General features: G+C 42.1%; 1 protein-coding gene across 1 annotated transcript; it reads right to left on the reverse strand.

The window, feature by feature from the left end:
* Positions 1 to 111: 111 nt before the first annotated feature.
* On the reverse strand, positions 112 to 4,312 carry LOC143683259 (guanylyl cyclase-activating protein 2-like). Its single transcript, XM_077159420.1, has 3 exons — positions 4,088 to 4,312; positions 912 to 1,031; positions 112 to 393 (listed from the first exon to the last, which is right to left on the reverse strand). The coding sequence occupies exons 1-3, from the start codon at positions 4,310 to 4,312 to the stop codon at positions 112 to 114; spliced, it is 627 nt and encodes a 208-aa protein (XP_077015535.1).
* Between the last annotated feature and the right edge of the window lie 9,006 nt (positions 4,313 to 13,318).

The following is a 13,318-nucleotide window of genomic DNA, read 5'->3' on the forward strand; positions in this document are numbered from 1 at the left end:
GCTGAATGGGGAGAGTAACCCAGTTCCCTTTACCACCCTGGTAAATTCCTCCAAAATGGACCATGCCCTGTTGGCCAATTGGACCCAGCAGCCCCCACCGCCCCCTCCCACTCACTGTGTACACAGGGCGAAGTCCAAGCCAGATAAGTGTGGGCACGAGCAGGGACCAAGTGAGGGCCATTTAACAACTCTGAAAACTTGGGTGAGCCTGGAGTCCCCGAGGAGGCTGAGGACTCCTCCGCGGCCCCCAGGACCCCAGACCCCTCTGAACATGGCACTTTTCTGCCTCTGCTGAGAGATCCAGCCGCCGGGATGTGTGTCCATGTGCAGCATCTTCATCGCCCACTTGTCACGACAGGCACCTTCGATGTATTCGTCCAGGGATAGCTGGCCTGAGCAAGGGACAGGGGAGATCATTTGGCGGGAGGGGAAGAAATGGGGGCAGGGGCATGAGGAGAAACCGCCTCTTCCTAAGATGTGCCTGCACCTGTTGTACAAAAGCCTGTGGCCTCAGGTCCTAAGCAGGGGGTCTCGTCAATTCTCTGATTCTCCTGGAATCTCCTGGCATCTCAAAAGGGGCTTGCTTTGCAGATGTCTGGCACTTAAAAGCATTATCCTATTTATTCCTGTCAAGCACTGTTACTATCCCCATTCTCCAGATGAGGGCCCTGAGAGCAGGCCTAGTGGTTGAATGGACCATCCCAGCCTTCCTGGCTCCAAAGGCCCAACTCTTCCCCTCCCCCAACCCTGGTTTCCATCAGGGACTCCTACAGGAATTTCTATCACAAGCATCATGTGCTAGTGAAGTCACTTGTGTCATGGGAGCCTCTCCTCGCCCTGTCACAGGTGAGGGTATGCAAGCTCACACAGCTGCAGCATGGGCAGCCTCCCCGCCGCCCCTGCCCGTCCCCATCTCCTTTCCCGTCCACCGGGAGGAAGACCCTGTCCTCCACCTCCTCGGGCCGGAGCAGCTGCTTGTGCTGCTCAGCCTCCATCTCCCCCCAGCGGGTTTTCTTCAGCTTGTAAATCGCCTGCAAGAGAAAACCCAGAGATTGAGCAAAACTTCTCCACCAGGAGAGGGAAGAGAGAAATGAGGCAAAATAAAGTGTCAGAGGCTGAGAAATTTCAGAGTCAAGAGGCTACCCTGGAGGTTATTCTTACGCATTATATAGACATCCCTTTTTAGTTTATGGTGTATTGGAGTGGCTGGAGGGAAGTGCCTGAAACTGCTGAGCTATATTCCAGTAACCTTGATTCTTTTTTCTTCTTTGTAATATATTTATTTTTAAATTTTTATTGATACAACAATGTACAAACCCTTACATTCTTAACACACACATTCCATACATGGTGTACAATCAGTGGCTCACAATGTCACTGAATACATAGTTGTGTATTCATCACCATGATCATTTTTTAGAACATTTGCATCACTCCAGAAAAAGAAAAAGAAAAAAACTCATACACACCGTACCCCTCACCCCTCCCTCTCAATGAACACTAGTATTTCCATCTATCCAATTATACGTATTTTAATTTTAACATTTGTTTCCCCTTTTATTTATTTATTTATTTTTAATCCATATGTTTTACTCATCTGTCCATACCATATTTAAAAGGAGCATCAGACACAAGGTTTTCACCATCACACAGTCACATTATGAAAGTTTTATCATTATTCAATCACCTTCAAGAAACATGGCTACTGGAACACAGCTCTGCATTTTCAGGCACTTCCCTCTAGCCTAATACACCTTAATCTAAAAAGGATATATATATATATAATGTGGGTAAGAATAATCTCCAGGATAACCTCTCAACTCTGAAATCTCTCAGCCATTGATGCTTTATTTTGTCTCATTTCTCTCTTCCCCCTTTTGGTTGAGAAGGTTTTCTCAATCCTTTGATGCTGAGTCCCAGCTCATTCTAGGATTTCTGTCCCACGTTGCCAGGGAGGTCCACACCCCTGGGAGTCATGTCCCACGTAGACAGGGGGAGGGTGGTGAGTTTGCTTGTCATGTTAGTGAGAGATAGGCCACATCAGAGCAACAAAAGAGGGTCCCTAGGGGTGACTCTTAGGCCTAATTTTAAATAGGCTTAGCCTATCCTTTGGGGGGATAAATTTCTTGTGAATAAACTCCAACACTGAGGTCTCAGTAACCTTGATTCTTGAAAATGATAGTATAACAGTATGGCTTTTACAATGTGACCTTGTGATTGTGAAAACCTTGTCTGATGCTCCTTTTATCCAGGGTATAAGCAGATGAGTTAAAAAATATATATAGATATATATTTTATGTATTATATTTTATAAAAGATAAATAATAGGAAGTGGGGATAAAGTGTGGAAATTAGGTAGATTGAAATACTGGTGGTCAATGAGAGAGAGGGGTAAGGGGAATGGGACATATGGGTTTCTTTTTTTTTTCTTTCTTTTACTGGAGTGATGCAACTGTTCTAAAAATGATCATAGTGATGACTACATAACTATGTGATGATATTGTGAGCCACTGGTTGTACACTGTGTATAGACCATATGTGTGTGAAGATTTCTCAATAAAAATATTTTTTTAAAAGAGAAAACCCAGACCCTGCAGCCCCCATGACCCACATGCCTCAGCAACGCCTCCCCGGTGCTGGCTCCCCCCGGCTGCTCAGCGTAGGACCAGACGATCCCAGTCCACGTCAGAGCTGACCTGTCCAGAGGCTGCCCCCCCCAGGACACTTGCATTTGCCCCTCCCCTAGGACCCTTGCATTTGCATCGTGAGCATAAGAATCCCAACCCAGAGGCTCTCATGAGGGATGCGTGAGCCACTGTGATTAAGTATATTAGAGCTGGAAAGACTCCAATGGCCTACTTTTATTTAACATTTTCCCACGTCTTTCAAAATGATTTAAAACCCAAACTTTTATGGAGGATACTAGGCATCCCCCCCTCTTTTTTTTTTTTAACTTTCTTTTATTCCTCCATTTTATAGAGGAAGAAATTGAGATTCAGAGAGAGGAAAAGATAACTGAGAGCGTTTATGGGTCTGTATATGTATAAAATAGAATGAGGGGAGACCCAGGAGGATGGACCAGAAAGAAACAAACCGGTTTCTCCTTTGCCTGGCTTCCCCTCTAAATGAGACAGTGTGGGAAAGCACCATGTAATTTGGGAAGAGACAGCCGAACAGGAGTGTTATCCTTATTTCCTGGACTGGATGCTCTCTGAGGACAGAAGCTGTGACTTCTTGCTCTCCTGGCCTCAGGACCTACCACAGTACCTGTGCAAAGCAGGCCCTCGCTGAAGGCCATCAGGGAGCCCCAGGGGCACAGTCGGGCTCCAGCACGTCCTTAGATGAGGGCACACGCCACATAAGGCAGTTTCCTTATCTGTACAGGGCGGCAACAGTCCCCACGTCACAGTGCAGTTATGGGGTAACTAGGCTAACGCAGGCGCAGTGTCAGCCTGGGCTCCAGCAGATGCGATCTGTCCTTTGATCATTCTTGCTGTTGGTTTAATGAGACTTTTCAAAGAACCAACTTTGTTTTTGTTGACTTTTTCCTTCTCTTGCGCATTTGTGTTCTATTTCATTAATTTCAACTCTTTATTATTTCCTCCCTTCTATTTTCTTTGGGTGTATTTTACTTTTCTTTTTCTACCTTCTTGAGGTAGCTTCTTAGGTAATTGCTTTTCCATCTTTTTTATTTTCTAGTATATACATCTTAATAAATGCTAGACGTTTCCCACCAAGCCCCCGTTAGTGGGATCTCAACAAATGTGACGCCTTATTTTCATTATTATACAGTTTAAAATACTTTTCTAGTCTGTGTGTGTGTGTGTGTGTGTGTGTGTGTGTGTGCGTGCAATTATTTCTTTGGCTCATGGTGTCTTTAGAAGTGTATAGCCTGATTTCCAAACAGATGGGGATTTTTTAGTTATCATTTTTCTATAAGTGATTCCTAGGTTAATTTCCACAGTGGTCGGAAAACACTCTGAATGAGTTCCGTCTTTCCCACGCCCGGCCGGGGGCACCCTACTTAGCCAGCTGCCTGCGGCCAGGCTTTGGAGCCCAGCAGGGCGCAGGGCCCGGGGCCACTGACTTCCACCAGATGGTTGACACAGCCGTTGCGGTCATCGTCGCAGATCTTGAAGGTCCACCTCGGTCGTGTGCTCCGGGAGCCCCTCAGTACCAGGGGCAGGCCTGCCGCCTTCTCCAGGAAGTCGAGGGTGTTGTCCTGCGTGGGGAGCGGGAGCCCCTGACGCCCCTTCGGACCCACTGCTCCCTCCCCAGGGGACAGGTGTGAGCTCCACCCAGGGCTGTCCATCCCTTCAAACTCAGGGCTTTTCCTCTTCCTTGCTCTGTGTGGCCCCTGCATCTTTGCTCACGTGGTTCGCCACCCTGGGAGTCCTTTCCCACTTTCCATGATTACTAATCTTAACCCATCCTTCAAGGCTCAGCTGAAGGGTCTCCTCCTCCTGCAAGCCCTCCTTCTCCAACCACTTCAGCCACAGTGATCTCTCTCTCTCTCTCTCTCTCTCTCTCTCTCTCTCTCTTCCATTCTAATATTCACAGACCCTCCTAGCTATACTACACTTTTTGGTCCTTAACTGGCATGCTGTGGGCATGTGTCTCATTCTCGAACTATGTTATAGGCTCCTGGAGAAAAGGGAGGGGCTTCCAGTGCTTTTATTTCTCCTCCATGCCTAGCACAATGCCTCTTATGCTCTGAATCAGGGTCCCATAAACATTTATGAATCAGTGAAATTATTGACATAATCTGAATTTGGGATGAAAGCAGCTTTGAAAGGAGAATAGGAGCAGCGTTTACCCTGAAATCTGCCTCTATCCTCTCATTTCCATTGGAGGCTGGTACACCCTGAGTCCAAGGGCAGGACAGACAGTGGCTCCAGGTATGGCTCAGCCTCTAGGCTTCTCATCAGGGTGGACGTGACAAGGAAGGACAGACCCGCACCCCTGCCCCATCCAGGATGGAAGGGGAGACATAGCGCAGGGAATAGCTGAATAGAGGAAAGAGGAGGAGCATGGCTCACCCCTAAGGCTATCTGCCATGGAACTCTCGCCAGAAGTGTGACATCATCGATTACTTCAAACCCAGTCAATGAGGAGCGCGTTTTTCCTGCTTTCCCACTTCAAGGGGCCAGGGGCTGCAGTGGGCTCGTCTGGCCTGGGTTTCCGATTGAGCTTCTCAGGGTATTTCCACGTGTAGGAGCTCACTTGTCCCGGGGCCGGGGCCTCAGCTTTCCAGACTAAAAAGCAAAGTCCTCAGCAACCCTAAGGGTGTCTTATACATGGCTTCGTAACCAGAAATGACATCCTTGCCCAGGTCAGCCCTGTCCACCGGGTCAGATCACTGAGGAGCCCCAGCCTCAGACCACAGGGTGCTTGAAGGAGTAACACGAGAAATAGCATAAAATGGGGGAAATTATCCCCCCCCAAAACAAACAAAATAATTGGAAGGAAATCAAGAAGAAAGTAAAACTAGCCTAACCCGAACACCGAAAGTGTTTTATTTGATATCTTTTATATAATTAATTCCTTCTGCTTCTCCCCTCACTCCTGCATTTATTTAGCTAATTGAGATCAAATGGTTTCTATGGATTTAACTTCTGAACTTTTATTTAACATTTTCCCACGTCTTTCAAAATGATTTAAAACCCAAACTTTTATGGAGGATACTAGGCATCCCCCCTCTTTTTTTTAAAATTTTCTTTTATTGTATTGTATAACATATATACAAAGCAAAGAAATAAAAAACAAAAGTTTTCAAAGCACTCTTCAACAAGTAGTTACAGGACAGATCCCATAGTTTGTCATGGGCTACCACATGATCCTCTCAGATTTTTCCTTCTGGCTGCTCCAGAATATTTAAGCTAGAGGGCCCAAATATTTTTTTATCATCACAATTGACTTTTTTTTTTCATTTTTTTGTGAAGAATAACATATATACAAAAAAGCAATAAATTTCAAAGCACAGCACCACATTAGTTGCAGAACATATTTCAGACTCTGACATGAGTTACAATTTCACAATTTTGGGTTTTTACTTCTATCTGCTCTAAAATGCTGGAGACTAAAAGAGATATCAATTTAATGGTTCAGCATTCATATTCATTTGTTAAGTCCTAACTTCTATGTATAACTCCACCATCACCTTTGATCCTTCCATCCTCTCTTGGGGTTGTTTGGGCTATGGCAATTCTAAATTTTTGATATTGGAAGGGTCTGTCACTAACATGGGGTAGGGAGATGGAACTAGCTGATGTTCTGGAGAGGCTGGGCTAAGTTTCAGGACTTATCTGGACCAAGGACCCATCTGGAGGTTGTAGGTTTCTGGAAAGTTACTCTAGTGCCTGGAACCCTTGTGGAATCTTATATACTGCCCTAGGTGTTCTTTAGGCTTGGCTGGAATGGTCCTGGTTGGGGGTTGACAGGTTATGATAGGTAGCAAGGTCTACCTGAAGCTTGCATAAGAGCAACCTCCAGAGTAGCCTTTTGACTCTATTTGAACTCTCTCTGCTAGGCATTCCCTTTTGCTGAACATGGTTCAGATATTTTTACATTACCTGGTAAGTATTTTTGAATTTTTTTCTTACATCTCTGGTCTTTTTTTTTTTTAGGGTGGATTCTTAGCAATGGTTGTTCTTTTTCATTAATAGTTGCTATTAATAGTTATTATTTATTAAGCTTGCCACAGATTGTTCGTTTTTTTTTCTTTTCTTTTTTGTATGCTGTATGTGATGTTACATTTCATTCTTTTTCCATGTGAGTATTGTGTTACTGCAGCACCATATGTTGAATTTTTGTTTGTTTTGCTTGTTTGTTTTTGGAGAAGTGCATGGACCGGGAATCGAACCCGGGTCTCCCATATGGCAGGCAAGAATTCTACCACTGAACTACCCCTACACCCCCTTGTGTTTATTTTTAAATGAGAATTGAGTATAGGAATGTATGCAAAATCCTGGCCTGGGTCATCTGGTCCACATATATCATCTCCCAATTTATGGTGGAGGTACGTGAGACTCAGGGGATGAAGCAGCTGCCGAAGTCCCCCAGCCAGCAAGTGGCAGGGCTTTTAAGGTATACATCTTCTCCAGTTCATCAAGAGGGAAGAACTTTCTTTCTCCACTCCAGGCCTATTTTTGTCTAAAACACTAATCAGGTATCTAACACCAAGAGGAGGAAAAGAAAAACAAACCCCAAATTACAGACAAATCTCTGTTCTCCAGCTCTCCAGATTCTACCTAATTCTTTGTCTGGACACTTCTGTTCTCATGACACCTAACACATGACAGTCTCCATGATGACCCCTTGCTTTATATGAGGCACATTCTAGAGTAAACTCTTCCTGAAAAGTGATCTCTTCTGGGGGTCCCTTTACTTCTCGTGACCATTTCTGGAAAATTTTTAGCTGGGACTGATATTGTCTGCTAGGCATGGGTCTCCTGAGCTTCAGTTACTCTGAGAGGCTCAAGAGTGGTGGAAATGCCTCTGTAGGTTTAAAAGAAGGGGCAGAAGTGACCGGGATGGGAGCTGCTCAGTGGAATTATCTGCCCTGTTTCTCCTGGGATTGACTGCATTCGTGCACCAGCCTTGATCCCAATGCATGTTATATAAGAATCCCAAATGTCACTTTCTCTTGATCATCCCCCTTTCCCCCTTCCAGTTCATTGCAGGGCAATGCCAGAGAGAAGAGTGTTGCAAGGGAGATGAGTATCGAGGCAAAGAAAATTTGCTTGCTCCAACATACCCATTTCTGTCATCCCAAATTTTGACATATGAACTTTTGTTTTTATTTACCCCAGAGCTGTCAGACAAGTTGCCCAGAAATGAGATTTTCTGATACAAAGATTGTGTGCCAAGGCGAGGAGTGGAACAGGGTGTGGTTTTGGAAAGAGAGACTATGTGGGAAAAGAAGAAAGACTCACCCTGACAGAGGAACTTAAAAACTCTTCCTAGGATAGCTCTTCCTCACAGTAGAATACTAACTAATCAATACAGAAGGAATGGTGAAGTTAGAAATGTCATCAATGGATTGCTAAAACTAGTTGAAGAAAATTTGTTGAGCAACATGATATTTACTTAGTCTCAAAGCATTTCCCTATATGATACTTATTAATTCCAAGGGAGAAAATCATAACTTTATGGTGGAGAAAGCTGGCAACCCTTTAATCAAATGATCAAAGTTAACATCACCATGAGTGGGGAGAAATTCAACTTCCCCAAGTTGAATTCTTGATATTCTCACAAGCAGTGTGGACAACCAAAGCTATAGGCTGAGCCCCCAGTCTTGGGGTTTCTCATATGAAACTTAACCCCACAAAGGATAGGTCAAGTCTACTTAAAATTAGGCCTGAGAGTCACCCCCAAGAGAGCCTCCTTTGTTGCTCAGATGTGGCCTCTCTCTCCAGCCAACATGACGAGCAGTCTCACCACCCTCCCCCTCTCTGTGTGGGACATGACTCCCAGGGGTGTGGACCTTCCTGGCAACGTGGGACAGAGATCCTGGAATGAGCTGAGACTCAGCATCAAGGGACTGAGAAAAACCCTAGAATGAGCTGAGAATCAACAGCAAGGAATTGAGAGAACCTTCTCGACCAAAGGGGGAAGAGTGAAATGAGACTAAGTGTCAATGGCTGAGAGATTCCAAACAGAGTTGAGAGGTTATCCTGGAGGTTATTCTTATGCATTAAGTAGATATCACCTTGTTGTTCGAGATGTAGCGGAGAGGCTGGAGGGAATTGCCTGAAAATGTAGTGCTGTGTTCCAGTAGCCATGTTTCTTGATGATGATTGAACAATGATATAGCTTTCACAATGAGACTCTGTGAATGTGAAAACCTTGTGTCTGATGCTCCTTTTAGCTACTATATCAGTGGAAGAGTAGAACATATGGAATAAAAATAAATAATAGGGGGAACAAATGCTAAAATAAATTTAGTTTGAAATGCTAGTGGTAAATGAAAGCGAGGGGTAAGGGGTATGGTATGTATAATCTTTCTTTTTCTCTGTTATCATTTTATTTCTTTTTCTGTTGTCTTTTTCTAAATCGAAGCAAATGTTCTAAGAAATGATGAATATGCAACTATGTGATGATATTGAGAATTACTGATTATATATGTAGAATGGAATGATATCTTAATGTTTTGTTTGTTAATTTTTTTTAATTAATAAAAAAAGTTAAAAAAAAAAGTTAACATCACCATAAAGGGACAAACCAACTTCATGCACCCCGATATGACGCACTGGAGGGACCAAACATCACTGCTAGGGTATTCCTACCACAAGTGCATTATTTGAGTCTAATCATAAGGAAATATTAGGAAAACCCAAATTGTGGGACATTCTGAAAAAATATGAAATTTTTTTTTCTCATGTCTATCATTTGTCTTTTCACGAGTATCTAAGTGCCCTGAGGAAAGGGGTGTTGCTACGTACCCTGCTGAACGCTAGAACACTGGAACAGTGTTTGGCACAAAAAGGGAACTCAAATACTTGTTGAGTGACTGACCAAATGCCTGACACATGGTCAGTGCTGGATTAAGGTGAGATACTATTTCTTAATTTTATAAGACAACTCATCTTAACTCCTTTGCGAGTACCTGGATTGGCAAATATTTGATGAAAATATAAGATGATGGGATTTAGAAGTGGGAGAGGCTTTGAAATCTGGTCCAGTGGTTTTCAACCTTTTCCGCATCCCAGCACACGAGGACAACACCAGCACCTCAGCAACTGTGGCTGTGTTAACAGAACTGGCATGGGGTGAAGGCAGTGTTGTCCCTGTTGGTCTCTCAATAGTTATTGTTATTTAAGCAACACTAAGAGTGATTGAACCATAGTATCCTGTGCTCAAGTTAAAAAATAAAAATTGTATGAATGAAATACAATTTGATTTAGCCTCTGGCTGAGGAATCTAAACTTTGGCTTTTCATGAGGGTCAGTTGTCCATGACCTGCCCCTAGAAATACTGCTGAGCTGTTTAGGTATAAATATATCATTTTAAAGAGGATTAGGAGTCCAAAGAGAGAAATGATAGCTTGCAGTGAGTAACAATAGTAAGGATTTAGCGGACAGGGTTTGGAATTGAGCTGGGATTTGCAAAGAGAACCCTGGTGATCACAGGCAGCCAGCCATAAATCTGGCTCCAGGGATAAAGAAATGTGTGAGCCCAGCAGACAAGCCCATTTCTACCAGGCCCTGGAGAGAGATGGCCCAAAGCCCAACTGTAAACTGCCTCCCATGCTGGTGTTCTTTGACCCCGTAGGGACCTGCCTTACAGAAGCTTCATTCTTGTGCTGTCCCTTCAGACTCAGGACCACTGTCAGCCAGCTGGGACTGCACCGTATATTGTTTCTTGCTTTTCTTCATACACATTTAATCTGCTATTCCTTAGGTTTTGTCTCCCTAATTCTTCACTTCTAAGCCTTAGAGGAATGAGCACATTTTCCTGATGGGGAAAATAAATCTGGAATATAGGTTTGAATATTCTTATGAGGACATTTGAGTACCACATAGTTCCTTGAAAATTAGGTTGTAGGGCTCTGTCATTAATCTATACTCAGACAAATCAAATTCACCTTATCGTTTTTGCACCAGGCTCATCTCTAAATCGAAAGGGTGGTTGAGCAGGCAACTCATAAATCTCTAAGTCTTGGTTTTCTCTCTTGTAAAATGGGGATACTAATAGTAACCATATTACTGGTTTGTTTCCAGGATTAAATAAGACAGTACCTGTAAATATGATTATGTAAAATGTTTGACATGTATGGTAGCTATTATAATAAGCATGTTACATGTTTTCTCATCTAAATTAAACTTCACAACCATATTATAAGATATGCAGATCTGGTGAGGTCTTTTAAACAGTGCAGCACTCAACTGTGTAGAATATCATCAAATTCGAAATGCTACCCAGTAATAGATGTTATTTATTGAATGTTTATTATATGCCTGGCACTGTGCTAGATGCTTCATAAGTTATCTAGCTTAATATTCCAATCATAATAAGTAGGCATTATTTCCACATTTTACTGAGAAAACTGAGTCTCTGACAGGGTTAAATATCTCAGTTATTTAGTATTTAGATAGTAAATGAATCAGTTAGTGGTTTTGAGTTCTTACTCTGATCCAGGTATGCCTGGCTCCAGAGCCTATGCTTTCCCCTCTGGTTTTCATTACTGTCGCAGTAGAACTAATTTAATAATATAATGTAGGAAAAGAATAGTTGCTGACAAGTAGAAATAATTAAGAAATCATCTAGACTAGTGGTTTTAAAGAATTGCTTTATATATTTACCGTGACATGTTTAAATGGTCAAAGGAATACGTCTCTTTGAAAGCACTGAAACTAGGCACTGAACTATTTCGATCTGTCTTACCAGAGATCTGTAGTTATGCCAATTATTTTAAGGCATACCAATCACTTACATTTGACTGACGCTGTAAAGGGATAAAAGATGGAGTGTAATAATGAGGATATAGACTGTACAAATGGTATGAAGACATAGTCAATTACACAGACTAACAGCCTTTATTTAAATAGAGAGAAAATACTCCAGATCAGAGAATGCAACAACACTGTACTGGCTTGCTGTGAGGATGATAATTAGGATGTGCCGTCGTCAAATCACATTTAATTTGATGGACAATTATTTTACTTCTTAAAATGTGCCCTATTGCCCTACAGTGTTCAGGAATGAAATCAAACTGTTTTGAAGTCTTTTTACAATCCCCACAATGACTCTAAAGCTTCTGTCAACTAGACCTGAGAGCAATAGGGAAGGCTACATTGCAACAGAAAATAATCTCACTTCCTACCTGCCCACGGTCCATTCTCCCATTAGGCCCATTTTTCTCTCATCACCTCCAATTCTTCCACGGACAGAATGTGAGACCTGAGCATTAATTCTAATTTCCAGAATATATATCTTAATCTGAAACCCAAACATTTAAAAAAGAAAAACTTTCTCAGACTATCAGGATAAAGAAATTTACCTTTTTTCTATCATGCAGTGGGCTTTAGACATGCCAAATACTTTCTTCAAAGAAACATTGCTAGTTTTTATCGTGTGCATAGTTTATTTGCATAATTATCTCAAAACAAGATTTTAATATATAACTTAAGTACTAAAATAAGTAAACAGGTATATAGGTTAATTTAGTCTGAAGACAGCTAGAAGTGGATTTTTGAAGGTGTTCATATGGACGAGTTACTGGAGGTGACAGTTCACATAAATCATCTTATCATAATATAGTGATTTATAGTGTCTATGATAAAAAAGGCAGAGAAACAACTCAGGTGTGGGTCTGTATTTATTTTTAAAGAACCATTTTTTTAAAGTAAAAATGCATCATGTATGGCTGTTTTGCTAGACCTAGTTACCATTACATTGCTCTGGTTTTACTGACTAGCTCTGAATCCTAAACTTATACTCGAGATTTCTGCTTTAGGCATTTGTGAATGACACAGTCAACAACTGAGCTACAAATAGAATGAGGTCGTGGGGCACAAGGCTGTAACTCTTTTCATGTTAATGACAGTAATGTAAGTCTGACACATAAGCAGAATGTATTCAAAACACTGACACCTGATAGTAGGTCGGGAAAAGAGAACAAGCAATCCAGTTAAAGGAGGGAAAAACTGAGAAGTCATAACTACCCAAAGATGTGACGGAAACCACAGAAGACATGGCCCTAATTCTGCTGTAAAAAGGAAATGAATCACTCCCCTGGGGTTGATATACCAACTGTTCCAGCCCATTGTAGTCTTGCCTTTTTCAGTGCTTTAACTACTATTGCATTTCATGGAAAAGTAGACATCTCCAGACAAAAAAGAGCATCATTTACCAAAAGAAACAGGCCTTCTTATCAGTGAAGAACTTAATAAGGAAAAATATTTATCTATACCTGGCACAACTTTCAAAAGCCATTATTTCTGTCCATTTTTGATATTTACTACTGTGCCGGGTACAAAGTTTACAAAATAAGAGCTTGTTGAAAGAATGAAATGATATTTCTGTACAGCTAAAATTCCATTAAAATGTCCCTTTTAGGCAACCCTGTAAGGGGTTTGTGCTACAAGAAGAGTTCCGTGCATGATACAAATATGCTTGATCTGCCACAAAGTATATTCACATTCAAGAATTTAATGCTTAAATGAGGTAAAATTTAGGAGTCTCCACCCCCAAATTAACATATGCCGGTCTGCCAGGAAGGGATCTATCAACTTTTGCCTCCTTCCAGGAACCTCAAAAGAAAAAATATATGCGTGTGAGGAGTTCTTAAAACACTCACCTTCAGATGAATAAACAG

This window comes from Tamandua tetradactyla, chromosome 5, assembly GCF_023851605.1.
Source record: "Tamandua tetradactyla isolate mTamTet1 chromosome 5, mTamTet1.pri, whole genome shotgun sequence".
NCBI classification, from domain to species: domain Eukaryota; kingdom Metazoa; phylum Chordata; class Mammalia; order Pilosa; family Myrmecophagidae; genus Tamandua; species Tamandua tetradactyla.

Coding starts and splice junctions, on each gene's coding strand:
- LOC143683259 (XM_077159420.1), bottom strand. CDS start 4,312: ATGGACAGCCCTGGGTGGAGCTCACACCTGTCCCCTGGGGAGGGAGCA. Junction 1,032..4,087: donor GTGTCAACCATCTGGTGGAA/GTCAGTGGCCCC, acceptor TTTCTCTTGCAG/GCGATTTACAAGCTGAAGAA. Junction 394..911: donor CGGTGGACGGGAAAGGAGAT/GGGGACGGGCAG, acceptor GTCCCTTGCTCA/GGCCAGCTATCCCTGGACGA.